The following is a 21,990-nucleotide window of genomic DNA, read 5'->3' on the forward strand; positions in this document are numbered from 1 at the left end:
GTTCACTGAGCTCATCCATGGTGGGCCGACTGACTAACCTGTTCACTGAGCTCATCCATGGTGGGCCGACTGACTAACCTGTTCACTGAGCTCATCCATGGTGGGCCGACTGACTGGCTAACCTGTTCACTGAGCTCATCCATGGTGGGCCGACTGACTGGCTAACCTGTTCACTGAGCTCATCCATGGTGGGCCGACTGACTAAACTGTTCACTGAGCTCATCCATGATGGGATGACTGACTAACCTGTTCACTGAGCTCATCCATGGTGGGCCGACTGACTGGCTAACCTGTTCACTGAGCTCATCCATGGTGGGCCGACTGACTAACCTGTTCACTGAGCTCATCCATGGTGGGCCGACTGACTAACCTGTTCACTGAGCTCATCCATGGTGGGCCGACTGACTGGCTAACCTGTTCACTGAGCTCATCCATGGTGGGCCGACTGACTGGCTAACCTGTTCACTGAGCTCATCCATGGTGGGCCGACTGACTGGCTAACCTGTTCACTGAGCTCATCCATGGTGGGCCGACTGACTGGCTAACCTGTTCACTGAGCTCATCCATGGTGGGCCGACTGACTAACCTGTTCACTGCGCTCATCCATGGTGAGCCGACTGACTAACCTGTTCACTGAGCTCATCCATGATGGGCCGACTGGCTAACCTGTTCATTGAGCTCATCCATGGTGGGCCGACTGGCTAACCTGTTCACTGAGCTCATCCATGGTGGGCCGACTGACTAACCTGTTCACTGAGCTCATCCATGATGGGCCGACTGACTAACCTGTTCACTGAGCTCATCCATGGTGGGCCGACTGGCTAACCTGTTCACTGAGCTCATCCATGGTGGGCCGACTGACTAACCTGTTCACTGAGCTCATCCATGATGGGCCGACTGGCTAACCTGTTCACTGAGCTCATCCATGGTGGGCCGACTGGCTAACCTGTTCACTGAGCTCATCCATGGTGGGCCGACTGACTAACCTGTTCACTGAGCTCATCCATGATGGGCCGACTGACTAACCTGTTCACTGAGCTCATCCATGGTGGGCCGACTGACTGGCTAACCTGTTCACTGAGCTCATCCATGGTGGGCTGACTGACTAGCTAACCTGTTCACAGAGCTCATTCATGATGGGCCGACTGACTGGCTAACCTGTTCACTGAGCTCATCCATGGTGGGCTGACTGACTAACCTGTTCACTGAGCTCATCCATGATGGGCCGACTGACTAGCTAACCTGTTCACCGAGCTCATCCATGGTGGGCCGACTGACTAACCTGTTCACTGAGCTCATCCATGGTGGGCTGACTGACTGGCTAACCTGTTCACCGAGCTCATCCATGGTGGGCCGACTGACTAGCTAACCTGTTCACCGAGCTCATCCATGGTGGGCCGACTGACTAGCTAACCTGTTCACTGAGCTCATCCATGGTGGGCCGACTGACTAACCTGTTCACTGAGCTCATCCATGGTGGGCCGACTGGCTAACCTGTTCACTGAGCTCATCCATGGTGGGCCGACTGACTAACCTGTTCACTGAGCTCATCCATGGTGGGCCGACTGGCTAACCTGTTCACTGAGCTCATCCATGGTGGGCCGACTGACTAACCTGTTCACTGAGCTCATCCATGATGGGCCGACTGGCTAACCTGTTCACTGAGCTCATCCATGGTGGGCCGACTGGCTAACCTGTTCACTGAGCTCATCCATGGTGGGCCGACTGACTAACCTGTTCACTGAGCTCATCCATGATGGGCCGACTGACTAACCTGTTCACTGAGCTCATCCATGGTGGGCCGACTGACTGGCTAACCTGTTCACTGAGCTCATCCATGGTGGGCTGACTGACTAGCTAACCTGTTCACAGAGCTCATTCATGATGGGCCGACTGACTGGCTAACCTGTTCACTGAGCTCATCCATGGTGGGCTGACTGACTAACCTGTTCACTGATCTCATCCATGATGGGCCGACTGACTAGCTAACCTGTTCACCGAGCTCATCCATGGTGGGCCGACTGACTAACCTGTTCACTGAGCTCATCCATGGTGGGCTGACTGACTGGCTAACCTGTTCACCGAGCTCATCCATGGTGGGCCGACTGACTGGCTAACCTGTTCACCGAGCTCATCCATGGTGGGCAGACTGACTAGCTAACCTGTTCACTGAGCTCATCCATGGTGGGCCGACTGACTAACCTGTTCACTGAGCTCATCCATGATGGGCCGACTGACTAACCTGTTCACTGAGCTCATCCATGGTGGGCCGACTGACTAACCTGTTCACTGAGCTCATCCATGGTGGGCCGACTGACTAACCTGTTCACTGAGCTCATCCATGGTGGGCCGACTGGCTAACCTGTTCACTGAGCTCATCCATGGTGGGCCGACTGGCTAACCTGTTCACTGAGCTCATCCATGGTGGGCCGACTGACTGGCTAACCTGTTCACTGAGCTCATCCATGGTGGGCCGACTGACTGGCTAACCTGTTCACTGAGCTCATCCATGGTGGGCCGACTGACTGGCTAACCTGTTCACTGAGCTCATCCATGGTGGGCCGACTGACTAACCTGTTCACCGAGCTCATCCATGATGGGATGACTGACTAACCTGTTCACTGAGCTCATCCATGATGGGATGACTGACTGGCTAACCTGTTCACCGAGCTCATCCATGATGGGATGACTGACTAACCTGTTCACTGAGCTCATCCATGATGGGATGACTGACTAACCTGTTCACTGAGCTCATCCATGATGGGATGACTGACTAACCTGTTCACTGAGCTCATCCATGGTGGGCCGACTGGCTAACCTGTTCACTGAGCTCATCCATGGTGGGCCGACTGACTAACCTGTTCATTGAGCTCATCCATGGTGGGCCGACTGGCTAACCTGTTCACTGAGCTCATCCATGGTGGGCCGACTGACTAACCTGTTCACTGAGCTCATCCATGGTGGGCCGACTGACTAACCTGTTCACTGAGCTCATCCATGGTGGGCCGACTGACTAACCTGTTCACTGAGCTCATCCATGGTGGGCCGACTGACTAACCTGTTCACTGAGCTCATCCATGGTGGGCCGACTGACTAACCTGTTCACTGAGCTCATCCATGGTGGGCCGACTGACTAACCTGTTCACTGAGCTCATCCATGGTGGGCCGACTGACTAAACTGTTCACTGAGCTCATCCATGGTGGGCCGACTGACTAACCTGTTCACTGAGCTCATCCATGGTGGGCCGACTGACTAACCTGTTCACTGAGCTCATCCATGGTGGGCCGACTGACTAACCTGTTCACTGAGCTCATCCATGGTGGGCCGACTGGCTAACCTGTTCACTGAGCTCATCCATGGTGGGCCGACTGACTGGCTAACCTGTTCACTGAGCTCATCCATGATGGGATGACTGACTAACCTGTTCACTGAGCTCATCCATGGTGGGATGACTGACTAACCTGTTCACTGAGCTCATCCATGGTGGGCCGACTGACTAGCTAACCTGTTCACTGAGCTCATCCATGATGGGATGACTGACTAACCTGTTCACTGAGCTCATCCATGGTGGGATGACTGACTAGCTAACCTGTTCACTGAGCTCATCCATGATGGGATGACTGACTAACCTGTTCACTGAGCTCATCCATGGTGGGATGACTGACTAACCTGTTCACTGAGCTCATCCATGGTGGGCCGACTGACTAGCTAACCTGTTCACTGAGCTCATCCATGATGGGATGACTGACTAACCTGTTCACTGAGCTCATCCATGGTGGGCCGACTGACTGGCTAACCTGTTCACTGAGCTCATCCATGATGGGATGACTGACTAACCTGTTCACTGAGCTCATCCATGGTGGGCCGACTGGCTAACCTGTTCACTGAGCTCATCCATGATGGGCCGACTGACTAGCTAACCTGTTCACTGAGCTCATCCATGGTGGGCCGACTGACTAACCTGTTCACTGAGCTCATCCATGGTGGGCCGACTGGCTAACCTGTTCACTGAGCTCATCCATGATGGGCCGACTGACTAGCTAACCTGTTCACTGAGCTCATCCATGGTGGGCCGACTGACTAACCTGTTCACTGAGCTCATCCATGGTGGGCTGACTGACTAACCTGTTCACTGAGCTCATCCATGGTGGGCTGACTGACTGGCTAACCTGTTCACTGAGCTCATCCATGGTGGGCTGACTGACTGGCTAACCTGTTCACTGAGGTCATCCATGGTGGGCTGACTGACTAACCTGTTCACTGAGCTCATCCATGGTGGGCCGACTGACTGGCAGAACGACCAACTGACATGTTCTTTGAGGTCACTGACTGACTGACTAACCGACTGTCTGGTTGGCTGACCTGTTCTTTGAGCTCATTAATGGTGGCCTGGCTGACTGGTTGGCTGACTGACGGACTGGCTGACTGACACTATGGTTGACTGACCTGTTCACTGACTGGCTGAATGACTGACTGGCTGACTGACTTGTTCTTTGAGCTCGTTGATAGTGGCCTGGCTGACTCGTTGGCTAACTGACTGGTTGACTGACCTGTACTTTGAGCTCAATGATGGTGGCCTGTCGGAGTGGCATTGTTCTTTGAGCTTGTTGATGGTAACCTAGTTGACTGGCTGACTCACTGACCCGACCGACCTGTTCTTTTAGCTTGTTGATAATGTCCTGGCTGGCTGTCTGGTTAACTGACTGACTGCCTGACCTGCTATTTGAGCTCATTGATGGTGGCCTGACTGGCTGACTAACCAACTTGTTGACTTATTCTTTGAGCCTGTTGATGGTAATCTAAACCCCCCCCCCAGCTGACTGAATAACTGACTGGCTGACAGACTGGTTGACTGACCTTCTTCAGCTCATCGATGATGGCCTGGCTGACTGACCTGCTCCTTCAGCTCATCGATGGTGGCCTGGCTAACTGACCTGCTCCTTCAGCTCATCGATGATGGCCTGGCTGACTGACCTGCTCCTTCAGCTCATCGATGGTGGCCTGGCTAACTGACCTGCTCCTTCAACTCATCGATGGTGGCCTGGCTGACTGACCTGCTCCTTCAGCTCATCGATGGTGGCCTCAGCCTGCTTCATCTCCTCCTGTAGTTTCTCCTTCTGGGTCCTCAGAGTCTCCAGCTCTCCATTCTTCTTCTCCATCTGCTTCTGCAGCTTCACATGCTCCTGCTTCTCAGACGACGACAGGTCACGCATCCTGAGGGAGGGGAACAAATAGTTCTGTTAGAGATCAAACTAAAGGGAAATGTTTAAGGCTGGTTTCCCAGACCCAGATTAAGTGCAGTCCTGCACTAGAAACCATTTCTAATGGAGATTCTCCACTGAGCAGGCTTTTTAGTCCAGGACTAGGCTTCATTTGTGTCCAGGAAACTGCCCCAAAAAGTGACAGACAAATCATTTTGAACAAATCCTGAAGGGAAGAGACACCCCAGTGTACCCATATGGGGCACTAGATCTCAATGAAACATCAGGTAACGGATGAGACAGTTTGGTCAAAACTGAAACATCTTAAAAAAAAAAATTAAAAAAAAGGTGTTATGGTTTTAAGTACACGCACCTGACCAGAGCATCTTTCAGCCTGCTGTTCTGCTCCTCCAGCTGCTTTACGTGGTAACTAGAGGCAGCTCCATCAGAACCTGGAGAAGCAACAGAGTTAGGTTAGGTTTCGTTTCAACTTTGCCAAGCAATACTGAAGTCCTTGTCAAATATATGATTGGTATTTTATTTTTTATATAAAGACAGTGGGATCCGAAATGATTGACACCCTTGATAAAAATGAACAATTATGACTGTATAAAATAAATCATTTAAATACTGACCTATAGTGTATGCAAAAATATTTTGTTTTACAATATATATTTTTCTCAATAAATAGGTAGGGGCCAAAATGATTGACACCCCTAAAGATGATAAATAATGTAGTCAAAAGTTTAGTATTTGGTCCCATATTCCTAGCACAGAATGACTACATCAAGCTTGTGACTATACAAACTTGTTGGATGCATCTACATGTCGTTATGGTTGCATTTCAATTTATTTTGAGTCCAATAGAAATGAATGGTAAATAATGTATTGTGTCATTGGAGTCAGTTTTATCATAAGAATGTTTCTGAACACTGCTACATTAATGTGGATGCTACCATCACAGATAAACCTGAATGAATCGTGAATAATGATGAGTGTCAAAGATCATACACCCAAGACATGCTAACCAGACATGCTAACCTCTCACTATTACAATAACAGGGTTAGCATGTTTTGGGGGTATGATCTTTGACCCTCTGTATGGGATGAGATACCATAAATAGAGCAGCCTTTTATAGCAACTCACTACTAGTGACCTCTAACCTTTCTCCTCAACCTCGTGTTTAATGATCTCTAGGTCCATGGTGAGTTCCTCCACCTTCTCCTTCAGCGACTCCACCTCCACCTGCAGGCTTTCGGACCGCTCCTCGGCCATCTCCTTGTCCAGGGTGGCCATCTCGATGGCGTCCGCCGTGTCTGCCATCTCCTCCATATAGCGGTCCTTGGCCTCCAATGCCTCCCGGGCGTCCTGAGAGAGGAACATTAGTGTAAATCTCACATTTGTGTGTGAACAGAGTCAGACGAAATACGCGAAAAATCCAGAATGACAAGAGTGGATGTCATTAGCAATGTCAATCTAACCAAAGCTAAAACTAGGTACCTGACAACAGACTCCCATACCTGGTACAACATTACATAAGGGATTACCTTTTAATTATCTTAGGTTAATGACTACCGGTTTGTTACTTGAAGTCTTGCCAAGTACTCTGATTTAATAAGAGAAGTGGACAGAAACCCCTTAAGAAGCGTGAAGGTTCTGTACTCATTTCAAAAAGGTGACTACCATAGAGGTTAATCATTCACGTTTCTGGTGTGTACTGTACCTTCTTGGCCTCTTTGAGTTGTTTCTGCAGGTCAGTCTGCTGCTCCTGCATCTTGGTCTTCCACTCCTGGAGCTGCTCCAGCTGAATCTTGTGTTTCTCCAGCTCCTTCAGCTTGACCTGAATAATCATTGTAAATATGAATAAATAAGAATACAAGTTATTACATATTTATAAAAAATAATCAACTTTAGATGTCTTTATATTGTATAGCACAATTCATACAGAGACAGCCAGTCAACGTGCTGTACATAATATAATAACAAGGTAATAAAGACAAAGACCTTGTCCTCCGCCCGCTTCATCTTCAGGGTCTCCAGCTTCTCCTCTAGGTCCTTCACCTGGCCACGCAGAGACTCTTCCTCCTGGGAACACAGAGAGGTTAAGGTGTGAAGGTGAACACATCAGGGAAGACAGAGAGAAAGGGGGGGGGGGGGGGGGGGCACTGAGAGAGGGGATAGTGGACATCTCAAATCAACCAGAGACGTTAGAACCCACATTCCAAAAAAACACCTCAAAAGCTCCAAGACATGTTCCCACCACCAAGAACCGTGTCTGGAGTAAACTCCTTTACTCAGTAATATTAAACCAAAGAAACTCTGCCCTCTGTTGGCATGCAGGTGAAGTGCAGTGGTAGTGAGGCTGAGGAGTAGCACCCTATGATCTCTGGATACGTCCCAAATGGCACCGTATTCCCTATTAAGCAGTGCACTATATAGGGAATAGGGTGCCATTTGGGGCAACCTAGGTTTGTTAGTCAAACAACATGCCCAGACCAGATAAGCATGCGTTCAGATACTGTTACCCTACCTGCTTTGATGCAGGAGGCTCAGCCTGTTTACAACGACAACATGGATGGAACACAACAGTCAAAAGACAACGAATGAAGGAAACACAATGGATGGAGGTGATATCATGGTGGAGCTGGGCGATGCGGACAAAAAGCCATAATCACAATAAACTGACTGAATCAATACAACAAATAGAATGATACGTTTAGAATAATGTGCACCAGCTTTTGTTGTTACCCTTCAAACTACTACTGCTAGTTTGAATGTTGTAGCCATCAACGGCCGACGGTCCATAAAGATGGAGGAATTCAGATATGACATCATTGTTTTTAGCACTACCCACAGAGTTCTTAAACTACGGCGCGCGACATGGTTCAATGTGCCAGTAAATATTTTATTTTATTTTTATTGCCGGCGTCTTAAAGCTTTGGGATCATGTACACGGTGCCAATGACCATACAAATAGTAACGGAGATCGATGAACAACACTGCAAACTTGGCAAAACAAGGAATGTGTGGTAAGTACACGGGGGCCGCCATCTTCATGCACAGTCGCCATTATCCCAATAATCACCCCATATTAGCAAACTTAATTTCAAACTTCACTTTTCTGTAGGATAGGCTAATTATCGTAATGAACGATGTCATCTAAACATCCTCAGTAAGTGGTATGTGTCGATCATTTTTTCGGTTTATCGTCTCAGCTCTATACATGACATATCAGGCTGCAGGCTTTGTTCCAGCCCAGTAGTAAACACATCCAACAACGTATCAATGTTCTGATAATGGGGTGTTTTCTTTCTGTGCTCGACCAAATAACTCCCCAGAACCTAAGGTGATGATCTGATTGGCCACAGGGGGTTGTGGACTGACCTTGCTAGGGGTGGCGGGGGTTTGAGCTCCGGACGTGGTGGGGATGCCGCTGGGCAGGGGGACGACAGGAGCCCCCAGCGCACCCTTGGAAGATAGGCTGCCCTCGCTGACATCCTCCCTGGACCGAGAGCTGGACAGACCGATGGCCCGGGGAGCCTGGAGAGGTGGGAGGTAGAGAGAGGTAGGACATAGAGAGAGGTGGGAGGTAGAGAGAGGTAGAGAGAGGTGGGGAGGTAGAGAGAGGTGGGGAGGTAGAGAGAGGTGGGGAGGTAGAGAGAGGTGGGGAGGTAGAGAGAGGTGGGGAGGTAGAGAGAGGTGGGGAGGTAGAGAGAGGTGGGGAGGTAGAGAGAGGTGGGGAGGTAGAGAGAGGTGGGGAGGTAGAGAGAGGTGGGGAGGTAGAGAGAGGTAGAGAGAGGTGGAGAGGTAGAGAGAGGTAGGAGGTAGAGAGAGGTGGGGAGGTAGAGAGAGGTGGGGAGGTAGAGAGAGGTGGGGAGGTAGAGAGAGGTGGGGAGGTAGAGAGAGGGGGGAGGTAGAGAGAGGTGGGAGAGGGGGGAGGTAGAGGTGGGGGAGGGGGGAGAGTGTGGAGGAGGTAGAGAGAGGTGGGGGTAGAGCGGTGGGGGAGGTGGAGGTAGAGAGAGGTGGGGGTAGAGCGGTGGGGGAGGTGGAGGTAGAGAGAGGTGGGGGAGGGGGGTGGAGGTAGAGAGGTAGAGAGAGGGGGGAGGTGGGAGAGGGGGGAGGTGGGAGGTAGAGATGTGGGAGGTAGAGAGAGGTGGGGGAGGAGGTAGAGAGAGGTGGGGAGGGGGGAGAGGGTGGAGGTAGAGGGAGGGGGAGACGGTGGAGGTAGAGGGAGGGGAGAGGGTGGAGGTAGAGAGAGGGGCGAGAGGGTGGAGGTAGAGGGTGGAGGTAGAGGGAGGGGGAGAGGGTGGAGGTAGGGGGAGAGGGTGGAGGTAGAGGGAGGGGGTGGAGGTAGAGGTAGAGGGAGGGGGAGAGGGTGGAGGGAGAGAGAGGGGCGAGAGGGTGGAGGTAGAGAGAGGGGCGAGAGGGTGGAGGGAGAGAGAGGGGCGAGAGGGTGGAGGGAGAGAGAGGGGCGAGAGGGTGGAGGGAGAGAGAGGGGCGAGAGGGTGGAGGGAGAGAGAGGGGCGAGAGGGTGGAGGGAGAGAGAGGGTGGAGGGAGAGAGAGGGGCGAGAGGGTGGAGGTAGAGAGAGGGGCGAGAGGGTGGAGGTAGAGAGAGGGGCGAGAGGGTGGAGGTAGAGGGAGGGGCGAGAGGGTGGAGGTAGAGAGAGGGGGAGAGGGTGGAGGTAGAGAGAGGTGGAGGTAGAGAGAGGTGGGGGAGGGGGGAGAGGGTGGAGGTAGAGTGGGGTGGGAGAGGGGGGAGGTAGAGAGATGTGGGGGAGGGGGAGAGGGTGGAGGTAGAGGGTGGAGGTGGAGGGTAGAGGGTGGAGGGTAGAGGGTGGAGGGTAGAGGGTGGAGGGAGAGGGTGGAGGTAGAGGGTGGAGGTAGAGGGTGGAGGTAGAGGGTGGAGGTAGAGGGTGGAGGTAAAGGGTGGAGGTAAAGGGTGGAGGTAAATGGTGGAGGTAGAGAGAGGCGAAGAAAATATAGAAAGAGAAAGGGGAGCGAGAGAGGAGAACAGGAAGAGGGAGAAATACAAGTAAAATACATGTAAAAGAGAACCACATCTGTGAGACCGTACCATTACCTGTTAATCCCAGTGACCATAAAAACAGACTGCTCCCGGAACTGAACACAGAAACATTCCACCCAGAGCCCAGGTGAACTCCGGTAAACCTGTATCTAAGTGAAACCTGCCGTGGTGAGCAAATACCACACCCAGTGCCATATAAGTCACCCTTTACTGTGCTGATCTGGCCTACACTAAAAAGTAGCAACAGTGCACAAGGAACTGGCCAGGTGAACTGAACTGTCTGTAAAAGGGTGAACTCTGGTTTTAGAGGCACTACTACAGTAGTAAGTTACTGCTTCACATTTTGTGGGGACTTGCTTAAAATACTAAAACTAACTACGCTGTCGTTTTTCCAGTTATTGCAGTGAATTTGACCTTTGACCAATAACCCGAATGACCAGAGTTCACCCCTCCAGGACCAGAGTTGATCTCTCCCAGGGGAGTCAGGTGCTTTGAGGCCTGGAACGTACCATGAGGAGGGAGGGGAGGGAGCTGGCGGAGGAGAGACGACCTGGAGTGTTCCACTGTTGTATGAGAGTAGACTGTTAGGGGTTGAAGAGCTGTCTACTGCTGTTCTCTCTTCCTGAGGGAATCTTCTAGAACAACTTTATACACTCTACTACTCTCACATTCTATAGTTAGGCCTAAACAGATACACACACCATGTACTGACGTGTGACATACTCTCAAGTAAAATACTGACTGTTGATTATCTCAGTCTATGACGTTAAACTGAAGCAGGAGATCTCCCACTCTAAAACATCATTCCTTCCCAGACTGTGGTGAGCTACTTTCCTACTCTGTCACATACCTACATCTTCCATATTCATGAGCTTATCAACATTCCATTGCTCTAATCTACCTCGGAACGTACTGCTGTGACATCACAATGACATCACGATCTACAGTAGGAATGGACAGGTGGGCTCTTCTTTAACGGAACCCTGTTACCACACCATCTGCTGTTCATAACAAGCTCACCTTGGTGCTACGACGGGTGACGGACTGGAGGAGGAGGAGGAGGAAGAGGAGGAGGAGGGTATAGTAGCGGCGGAGGAGAGGATAGAGAACACACACAAACAGGCCCAGCAGAGACGGCGAAGGGCAGTAGTTAGCAGGGCAGAGAGGCAGAAACACACAGGGTTAATACTAGTCAAAACACACTGATATATCACTCTCCAGCAGACTGGACTGCTTGCTGTGTGTTACTGCATTCCCCTTAGTCACTTAAAGGAAAACTCCACCCAAAAACTATTTTAGTATTTGCTTCGTTGTTGACATACAGAAATACAGCCGGTTTGACGCATTTTGCATCATATGATGCAACATACCGGCTGTATTTCTGTATTTTGAAAGCTGCATATCTTGAAAACTTCATTGCTGACATGCAAAACATTTTGGAACTATATCAACTATTGACTAATCAAACAAATACCAAAAAACTGTTTTTGGGTGGAATTTTTCTTTAAGTCTTTATGCAAATATTAAGTTTGCGCTGATAACCTCTACTTTTAAAAACTGAGGTGACGTACTGTAGTTAATATATAAGTGGGTGAAGTTGATGTTAAAAAGTATATAATATGACTTAAAATAAGTTTAAAAATAAAAAAATCCCAAGTGAAGTCGAGGCAAAAACAAGGCGCATCACAATGCAAGCAAGAATACACTTGTGTCTGAAACTTTAACAAAAAAACTATAAATATATATACATATATATACATATATAAAATGAACCTAACAGCCAGAAAATGGAACATCATGCTCCTAAATGTGTCATGGAACCAAAGTGAAAACGCAACAAAAATGTACGGTGACATGAAACACCCATGTTATCCATTAGCAGTATAAAGTCCAAAAGACAAACTGCAGAAAAGCTGTGAGGCCAAAAATATTACCCTGAACAGCCTAATTCAAAAGAAAACGTGACAAGCAAGCAACCACCATGGCAAAGTAGGTGAGCATAGTTTTAAATATCTATACCTTCTTGGAAATGGGCGTCTGTAATGGGATTTGGGGGAGCAGGAGAGAGGGAGAGAGAGAAGTAGAAAAGAGGGAAGAGGTCAGGTAGGTCACTTGGAGGGAGAGAAAAGGAGAGGGATGGAAATCGCTCCGAAACAAAGGTCAGTATTTTTACTGTACCTGTTTGACTGATTTTGGAACCTCAGGGATGTCTGAAGATAAAAACAGAAAGAACAGATCATATGTTATTATAAACACACACAAACATCTATAAACTACTTCCAAACCCTTTAGAAATACTTTAAGTGGACCGTAATATAACAGAAAGAACAGATCATATGTTATTATAAACACACACAAACATCTATAAACTACTTCTAAACCCTTTAGAAATACTTTAAGTGGACCGTAATATAACAGAAAGAACAGATCATATGTTATTATAAACACACACAAACATTTATAAACTACTTCTAAACCCTTTAGAAATACTTTAAGTGGACCGTAATATAAAGTGTTACAGTAGCTAGGTTTCCATCCAAATGGCAACAGATTTTCTTGCAAATATTCTATATCTGCTTAACAACAATACGCGCATTTCCCCACCAAATATGAGTTTCCATCAAATGGACTTGTTGGGGATTAAAAGGCTGTGCGTGACGACGTAGTGCACATAACATTGACTTCTGCGGTTTAATTCCCATGAAGTGAATAAAAAAGTTCAATGGTTTTCCATCGCATTTTCAACTCTACTGATGGTTTTCTCATTCAAAAGAAAATGGCATTATATAGTGAATGTGCCCACTCTGGTATTGAAACGTGCTCCTTAGCCAACAACTGGCAGATACAGTGTGGGTATGATGAGATTATTATGGATATGTATTGGAATGGTGCATCACAAGGTCACAACCTTGCCCTTTCACCACCCTGTGAAATTCCTCCCTTATTTCATCTGCAGTCTAATGAACTGCAAGCTTTCCAGACGAGTCGTAGTGGGAAGACCACACAACATGTCATCGCGTGACTCCAACTTTACTTCCATATGATGGTTATTATATCAATATTTGTGCATAAAAAGAGTTTCTGCAGACAATTCTCACATAATGAATTTTACCGACACTAAAAGAACCCACCATGTCTACAGTATTTCGTTTTGTCGACATTTGGAAAGTTAACGGACACATTTTCTGTTTCCATCAGGCCTGTCATGACATTTTTTATCGAACATGTACTTTACGCGCATAAAAATGTTGGATGGAAACCTGGTTAGTGTTGTCTTTATGATTGTAGCCTAAAGATCAGTGCCATACTATCCAGGGTTGGGGAGAATTCCATCTCAATTCAGGAAGTAAACAGAAATTTCTACAAATAATTATCATAGAGAAGCATTCAGGACAATTAGAATTGGAATTTCAGTTTACTAACTGAATTGACCGAATTGAAATGAACCCCAACCCTGATGCTATCTGAGGCCATGTAAATGAAGGCTACAGCTTTGTTATTCTGCTCACCTTTCTGCTTGGACAGGAACTTGGCAGTGGAAGACTCTGGGATGTCTGGAGAGGTGGCACCATCTTCCACTAGCTGGATCTGATAGAGAGAGAGACGGGTTCAATACACCAGTCTATTACTCTTCCACAATGTGTGTCACAGTTAGAGAGAGAGTGTCTGTGTGTGGGGTTTGGCGTGTTAGCTTAGTTACCTGGGACTGGCGCACAAAGATGCCGCAGTTCTCATCACACTGGAAGTATCTCTTCCCCTGGACCGTGCCATCATTCTTGCCCTTGGGCTCGTCCAGGATCACACCCACCCACTTGCCCGTGGCAAAGAGCGTGGCGCCCACATACGCCACCGTGCCACGCTGGCCCTTACCGATCACCTCCACCACCGAGCCCACCTTGGCAGGCTTGCCTCCCCCGTCCGCACTCATCTTGCTCAGGAGGGGGCTGCCGGAGATCTGGGGGGTGGGGGTGGAGAGAGAGAACATAGTTTAGGACAGAGGACCTTGTGACTGCTGTTGACACTGCCGGTGTTAGTCTACAGCCTCACATCGGTTTGATTTTGTTGTGATCTTTGCACTTCTCTGTGTGCCTGGAAATCTGTCATTTATCCCCAAACAAGAAATAATGACAACTGAGTTCTTGGTGAGATCTAAGATAAAACATTTGAACATTGGATTTTCCACAACAACAAAGTGAAGCATGCAAACATATTTTTATTGATGACAACATTCCATGCCATCAACTCGGCCATCAGATTTGCCACCAATGCTCCTTACAGGACACATCACTGCACTCTATAATCCTCTGTAAACTGGTCATCTCTGTAAACACGTCGCAAGACCACTGGTTGATGCCTATTTTAAAACCCTCTTAGGCCTCACTCCCCCCTATCTGAGATATCTACTGCAGCCCTCATCCTCCATATACAACACCCATTCTGCCAGTCACATTCTGTTAAAGGTTCCCAAAGCACACACATCCCTGGGTTGCTCCTCTTTTCAGTTCTCTGCAGCTAGTCACTGGAACGAGCTGCAACACTCAACCTGGACAATTTGACCTCCATCTCTTCATTCAAAGACTCAATTATGTACAATCTTATTGACAGTTGTGGCTGCTTTGCGTGATGCATTTTGTCTCTACCTTCATGCCATTGATGCTGTTGTCTGTGCCCAATAATGTTTGTATCATGTTTTGTGCTGCTACCATGTTGTCATCGTGTGGTGTTGCTGCCATGCTGTCTTGCTGCCATGCTGTCTTGCTGCCATGCTGTCTTGTTGCCATGCTGTCTTGTTGCCATGCTGTCTTGTTGCCATGCTGTCTTGTTGCCATGCTGTCTTGTTGCCATGCTGTCTTAGGTCTCTCTTTAAGTAGTGTTTTATTTATTTATTTTTTTACCTTTATTTAACCAGGTAAGCTAGTTGAGAACAAGTTCTCATTTACAACTGCGACCTGGCCAAGATAAAGTAAAGCGGTTGTGCGTTTTGTCCTATATTTGTATTTTTAATCCCAGCCCCCGTGCCCACGGGAGGCATTTTGGTAGACCGACATTGTAAATAAGAATTTGTTCTTAACTGACTTGCCTAGTTAAATAACTAGGCCTAATTGCTCATTAGTTCCCATAACTAGGCCTAATTTCCCATTAGTTCAGACTGCCAGGAAGAGGCTGAGAGGGAAAATGGCTTATATAGGCCTATTCCACTACAAGTACTAGAAACAAACAACATATTGATGATATATCCATGAGGTCTAGTTCCCTCCTCTGAATGTCAACTAGCTGACTCTTAGCTAGCTAGGCCATATAGACACACAGCCAGCTGACTCATGCTAGCTAGGCCACAGACAGCCTGAGGACAGAGCAGTCACACGCCCAGTCATATGGTTCAGCAGACTGTAACCATTACGGCCGGTAGACACACAGACAGTACCGCTCACCGTCTACCCACATTGAGGAAATCTTTGAGAAATGGTCAAAATGGGCCATGGAGGAACATGGCAAACATCATATGTGGGTCTTCAGGGAGGCAATGCCATGTGAGAGGAGACCAGATTAGCTGTAGCTAGCCTGATAGATATAGTCCAAAAGGCAGACAACTGGGAGGAGTAGCCAGGATCATGGCAGGAATGGTGTTAGTCAGAAACTGGAAACAAGAGAACTAGAAACTGAGCTCTTATGTCATAACACCGGAACATCCAGGAAATGCCATTAACATTGGGATAGTCTACCCTTCCTTCCTAACCGTGACTTCTTCAGCTGAAGCGGTGAACAGATCATGGAGCCACAACATGTTATTTCATCATCATCATCACCAAAATCATCATCTTCAGCACCGTGCTGCATAGCCTGCATTGTGAGTAAAACTAGTATTTTATCTTCATTTCTGTGCCAGCAGAATCAACAAGAGAACTGCTCTTGATACAGTTCTGTTCTCGAATGTGGCACCACTAAAAATGGTTGACGCAAGTATCAAATCAAAAGTAGCCTATAGACAATCACTAGCCTTACGTAAAATAACTGACTGTTGCTGTTTGTCCGTTCAATCAAATCAACTCATATGTAGGAATTAGTCTAGTCTTAGACAGAATATCAGATAGGACTCACCAAGCTACCCCGGCCCATTGCCAGGACGGCCACGGAATGCCGCCTGCGCATTCCAGCCATATTGACTTGCCTTATTTATCCGCAAAATAACAACAGTATGAAACAGTGTAAGCTTTTCCATCTCTCCTCCTAGCTTCTCTCACTGTTTTTCTGAGAGGAAGTGTTTGTGACAGAGACAGGAGAGGAGAGAAAAAGAGAAGGGTCTCTGGCAGGGGAAGCTATTAGTGATGCTTTGCCTTCAGCATCCAGAAATCACCACAACTCTAAGTGAGCTTGTGTACTTCTCCCGAATCACAGCAAGTACACAATAACATTGTTGTCTCCAGCTGTAGCAGCTAGATCATTATGGGAAAACAGAAAATAATCTTGCCATAACAATACCTGACAAGACACTAGTAGGGCCTGATATGGACCTCTGTACTGAAAGAAGAACATCACTCAGTCAGTGAGAAAGGATGTGTTTCTGATTATGCTCATGTCAGCACTTGACTGTCACCAATAGAAATGATCATCCTCCTTTTCAGGAGTATCTACTTCAGAGGTTGTCAGTGTCATCTTGCCCTGTAAGATCAGGTGAAAGTGTCATCCAGCACAAACATTATGAGTTGGCAAGCTAAACTAGCTAGCTACCCAGCCAGGTTCAGTGGTTAACGTTTGTCATCTAACTTAGTTAGCTAACGCTAGTTGGTTACTTAGCTAGCTAACTGTGGAGTGTTTCGCGTCAGTCAAAAATCTGATTGTAATGTTAGCTAACGTTAGGTAGCTCGAGCAAACAAATTAGCTAGCGAAGTACTCTGAAAAATTTATATTCATACAGTTTTCCCATAGAAAGAAGCAGTGACTGTGGCGAGCTAACGTTAACTAAAATCATTTGCTAGCTAACGTTAAATCAACAATACATTTCATTGTAGCTAGAAACGCTACCTAGCGAACGTTATATTCATAGCTAACGTTAGCTAACGTTATACTAGATGCGAAGTGTTAGCCTGACAGTCAATAATCTTGAGAAGATAGATAACGTTAGCAAACTTCTACCACCTACCTGCAAATTGACAAAGTTAGGTTTGGTATGATGTTCCAAAAGAACTTGTTGGTTAAACGGAAGAAAAAAATATACATGCAAGGGTCAGTTAGCAAAATGCCATGTCCACCCTATAATAAGCTATTATAAGAACGGTCCACCCACAACAACTTCCGGTGCTTTTTTCTTATTATAAATGGTCTACTTCCGGTTATTCTGACAAAAGTGACATTTGTATTAATTGGAATTACATTACAGTAGTTCCAATAACAATGGCTAATACATTTTTAACATCAGGACACGATATCACACAAACATAAAAAAACGAATATATTCCAAGCGCCCACACCTGTTGTATTGATGGATAACTATGTGCACTGACAATCCACGGTGGTGAGTAGGCCTACACAGGTCAGCTATATAATATAAAGTAACTCAACTTCTAAATAAATGTTGTTAAACTTCATTTTCGCGTTTTATATACAAATGTGAGACATGTCTAGAAGTACCAATACGTTTCTGAAATCACTAGCAACCTGAACAAACATCAAAAACATTTGCAATCAGTATTTGGCGCGACATATCAAATCAAATTTCAAATCAAATCAACTTTATTTATATAGCCCTTCGTACATCAGATGATATCTCAAAGTGCTGTACAGAAACCCAGCCTAAAACCCCAAACAGCAAGCAATGCAGGTGTAGAAGCACAGTGGCTAGGAAAAACTCCCTAGAAAGGCCAAAACCTAGGATGAAACCTAGAGAGGAACCAGGCTATGAGGGGTGGCCAGTCCTCTTCTGGCTGTGCCGGGTGGAGATTATAACAGAACATGGCCAAGATGTTCAAATGTTCATAAATGACCAGCATGGTCAAATAATAATAATCACAGTAGTTGTCGAGGGTGCAGCAAGTCAGCACCTCAGGAGTAAATGTCAGTGGGCTTTTCATAGCCGATCATTAAGAGTATCTCTACCGCTCCTGCGGTCTCTAGAGAGTTGAAAACAGCAGGTCTGGGACAGGTAGCACGTCCGGTGAACAGGTCGGGGTTCCATAGCCGCAGGCAGAACAGTTGAAACTGGAGCAGCAGCACGGCCATGTGGACTGGGGACAGCAAGGAGTCATCATGCCAGGTAGTCCTGAGGCATGGTCCTAGGGCTCAGGTCCTCCGAGAGAGAGAAAGAAAGAGAGAAAGAGAGAATTAGAGAGAGCATACTTAAATTCACACAGGACACCGGATAAGACAGGAGAAATACTCCAGATATAACAAACTGACCCTAGCCCCCCGACACATAAACTACTGCAGCATAAATACTGGAGGCTGAGACAGGAGGGGTCAGGAGACACTGTGGCCCCATCCGATGATACCCCCGGACAGGGCCAAACAGGAAGGATATAACCCAACCCACTTTGCCAAAGCACAGCCCCCACACCACTAGAGGGATATCTTCAACCACCAACTTACCATCCTGAGACAAGGCCGAGTATAGCCCACAAAGATCTCCGCCACGGCACAACCCGGGGGGGGGGGGGGGGCGCCAACCCAGACAGGAAGATCACATCAGTGACTCAACCCACTCAAGTGACGCACCCCTCCTAGGGACGGCATGAAAGAGCACCAGTAAGCCAGTGACTCAGCCCCTATAATAGGGTTAGAGGCAGAGAATCCCAGTGGAGAGAGGGGAACCGGCCAGGCAGAGACAGCAAGGGCGGTTCGTTGCTCCAGAGCCTTTCCGTTCACCTTCACACTCCTGGGCCAGACTACACTCAATCGTATGACCCACTGAAGAGATGAGTCTTCAGTAAAGACTTAAAAGTTGAGACCGAGTCTGCGTCTCTCACATGGGTAGGCAGACCATTCCATAAAAATTGAGTTCTATAGGAGAAAGCCCTGCCTCCAGCTGTTTGCTTAGAAATTCTAGGGACAATTAGGAGGCCTGCGTCTTGTGACCGTAGCGTACGTGTAGGTATGTACGACAGTACCAAATCGGAAAGATAGGTAGAAGCAAGCCCATGTAATGCTTTGTAGGTTAGCAGTAAAACCTTGAAATCAGCCCTTGCCTTAACAGGAAGCCAGTGTAGGGAGACTAGCACTGGAGTAATATGATCAAATGTTTTGGTTCTAGTCAGGATTCTAGCAGCCGTATTTAGCACTAACTGAAGTTTATTGAGTGCTTTATCCGGGTAGCCGGAAAGTAGAGCATTGCAGTAGTCTAACCTAGAAGTAACAAAAGCATGGATTAATTTTTCTGCATCATTTTTGGACAGAAAGTTTCTGATTTTTGCAATATTACGTAGATGGAAAAAAGCTGCCCTTGAAACAGTCTTGATATGTTCATCAAAAGAGAGATCAGGGTCTACAGTAACGCCGAGGTCCTTCACAGTTTTATTTGAGACGACTTTACAACCATCAAGATTAATTGTCAGATTCAATAGAATATGGTGAGTGACGGTTGTTACTAGTTATACACAGCCACAAAGTCTAAATTTGGTAAATCGTATAAATTAATTTAAACAATATTAGCTTTTTGGTCTTAATTTAAGGTTAGCAGTGTGGCTATGGTTAGGTTTAAAATAACATTTTAAGAAGATACCTTACATAAATCGGTGGAGTTTCTTATTTGCGATTGTGGTAACTAGTGACGACCTAGAGTGACGTGCTCAACTAGCAATGCGCAAAACGTTTATATAGAAACAAAACTGATTAAAATATTCGTACTGTTTTTGCATTCACATGAGCTCAGTAGAAAAAAAGGTTCCAAAAGGGTTAATCAACTGTTCCCTTTTGAGTTCCATGTACAACCATCTGTAGAAAGGCCTCTACATGGCACCCAAAAGGGTTCTACCTGGAACCAGAAGGGTTCTTCAAATGGTTCTCCCATGGGGACATTATTTGAGATTTGGGTTTACAGGTATCAAAATCGAATACATATTCTTTGGCACATTCTTGTAAACAACAGGTGTAGACTTACAGTGAAATGCTTACTTACGGCCCTTCCCATCAATGCAGAGAGATAAAATAGAGAAATATTAACACAAGGAGTAAATACACAACGAGTAACTATAATTTGGCTATATCCACATGGCAAGTACCGAGTCGATATGCAGAGGTAGGAGGTAATTCCGCAACAGGATAGATATTAAACATTAGCAGCAGCGTATGTGATGAGTCAAAAGAGTTAGTGCAAAAAGGGTCAATGCAGATAGTTAAATAGCTACCTGGACTAACTATTAAATAGTTACCGAAATAGCAGTCTTATGGCTTGGGGGTAAAATCTGTTCAGGGTCCTGTTGGTTCTAGACTTGGTGCATCAGTACTGATTGCCGTGCAGTAGCTGAGAGAACAGTCTATGACTTGGGTGGTATAGAGGTCCTAGATGGCAGGGAGCTCGGCCCCAATGATGTACTGGGCAGTGCACACTACCCTCTGTAGTGCCTGGTCAGAAGCCGAGCAGTTGCCAGTTGCCAAGATGCTCTCAATGGTGCAGCTGTAGGACCTTTTGAGGATCTGATGGCCCATGACAAATCTTTTCAGCCTCCTGAGGGGGAAGAGGCCTTCTCGTGCCTTCTTCACCACTGTGTGTGGACCATGATAATTCCTTAGTGATGTGGACACCAAGGAACTTGAAGCTCTCGACCCGCTCCACTACAGCCCCGTCAATGTGGATGGGGGTGTGCTCGGGTCTCAATTTCCCATTATCCACAATCAGATCCTTTGTCTTGCTGACGTTGAAAGAGAGGTTGTTGTCCTAGCACCACACTGCCAGGTCTCTGACCTCCCTGTAGGCTGTCTCATCATCATCGGTGATCAGGCCAACCATGTTGTGTCGTCAGCAAACTTTATGATGGTGTTGGGGTCGTGCATGGCCACACAGTCGTGGGTGAAGAGGGAGTACGGTAGGGGAATATGCACGCATCTCTGAGGGCCCCTGTGTTGAGGGTCAGGGTGGTGAATGTGTTGTTTCAGGTGGTGGCGGCCCGTCAGGAAGTCCAGGACCCAGTTGCAGAGGGAGGTGTTCAATCCCAGGGTCCTGAACTTAGTGATGAGCTTGGAGGGCACTATGGTGTTGAATGCTGAGCTATAGTCAACGAACAGCATCCTCACATAGGTGTTCAGGTGGGAAAGGGCAGTGTGGAGTGTAATAGTGATTGCATCATCTGTGGATCTGTTTGGGGCGGTATGCGAATTGAAGTGGGTTTAGGGTTTCTGGGATAATGGTGTTGATGTGAGCCATGACCAGCCCTTCAAAGCATTTCATGGCTACATATGTGAGTGCTATGGGGCGATAGTCATTTAGACAGGTTACCTTGGCGTCCTGTTCAGGGGGTTTACTTGTACATCAAGCTGCCTCACGCTACAGAAGCAGGAGATAGGCTCCTGCTCCTATGAGCCGCTCCGGCTCGCACACGTTAAGGCTCGTGCAAGGCTGCTTACTTACCTTGGCGTTCTTGGGCACAGAGACTATGGTGGTCTGCTTGAAACATGTAGGTATTACAGACTGGGTCAGGGAGAGGTTGAAAATGTCAGCGAAGACACTTGCCAGCTGGTCAGCGCATGCTCTGAGTACACGTCCTGGTAATCTGTCTGACTCTGTGGCCTTGTGAATGTTAACTTGTTTAAAGGTCTTACTCATATCGGCTG

At 47.3% G+C, this 21,990-nt stretch overlaps 2 protein-coding genes across 7 annotated transcripts in view; one reads left to right on the forward strand and one right to left on the reverse strand.

Annotated features, from left to right (window-relative positions):
• Positions 1-17,538, reverse strand: part of LOC139561801 (dynactin subunit 1-like) — a 45,548-nt gene extending 28,010 nt beyond the window's left edge. Inside the window, exons 1-14 of one of the 5 annotated variants that reach the window (XM_071379086.1) lie at positions 17,372-17,529; positions 13,931-14,185; positions 13,740-13,818; positions 12,409-12,440; positions 12,250-12,267; positions 11,251-11,274; positions 10,740-10,793; positions 8,588-8,743; positions 7,734-7,757; positions 7,208-7,288; positions 6,927-7,043; positions 6,367-6,571; positions 5,576-5,654; positions 5,056-5,215 (exon numbers count right to left, since the gene is read on the reverse strand). In XM_071379086.1, coding sequence (XP_071235187.1) covers positions 5,056-5,215; positions 5,576-5,654; positions 6,367-6,571; positions 6,927-7,043; positions 7,208-7,288; positions 7,734-7,757; positions 8,588-8,743; positions 10,740-10,793; positions 11,251-11,274; positions 12,250-12,267; positions 12,409-12,440; positions 13,740-13,818; positions 13,931-14,158 — 1,257 coding nt within the window. In that variant the 5' untranslated portion in view covers positions 14,159-14,185; positions 17,372-17,529. Of the gene's footprint in view, positions 1-5,055; positions 5,216-5,575; positions 5,655-6,366; positions 6,572-6,926; positions 7,044-7,207; positions 7,289-7,733; positions 7,758-8,587; positions 8,744-10,739; positions 10,794-11,250; positions 11,275-12,249; positions 12,268-12,408; positions 12,441-13,739; positions 13,819-13,930; positions 14,186-17,371 lie in introns of all 5 variants that reach the window. The other 4 variants (XM_071379089.1, XM_071379088.1, XM_071379090.1 and 1 more) reach the window with 4 other exon arrangements.
• Positions 15,671-21,990, forward strand: part of LOC139561802 (tudor domain-containing protein 7B-like) — a 37,621-nt gene continuing 31,301 nt past the window's right edge. The window contains exon 1 of one of the 2 annotated variants that reach the window (XM_071379094.1): positions 15,671-16,078. In XM_071379094.1, the coding sequence (XP_071235195.1) occupies positions 16,001-16,078 (78 nt within the window). In that variant the 5' untranslated portion in view covers positions 15,671-16,000. The remainder of the gene's footprint in view (positions 16,079-21,990) is intronic. The other variant, XM_071379092.1, reaches the window with a different exon arrangement.

This window comes from Salvelinus alpinus, chromosome 31 (assembly GCF_045679555.1).
Source record: "Salvelinus alpinus chromosome 31, SLU_Salpinus.1, whole genome shotgun sequence".
Lineage (NCBI taxonomy): Eukaryota > Metazoa > Chordata > Actinopteri > Salmoniformes > Salmonidae > Salvelinus > Salvelinus alpinus.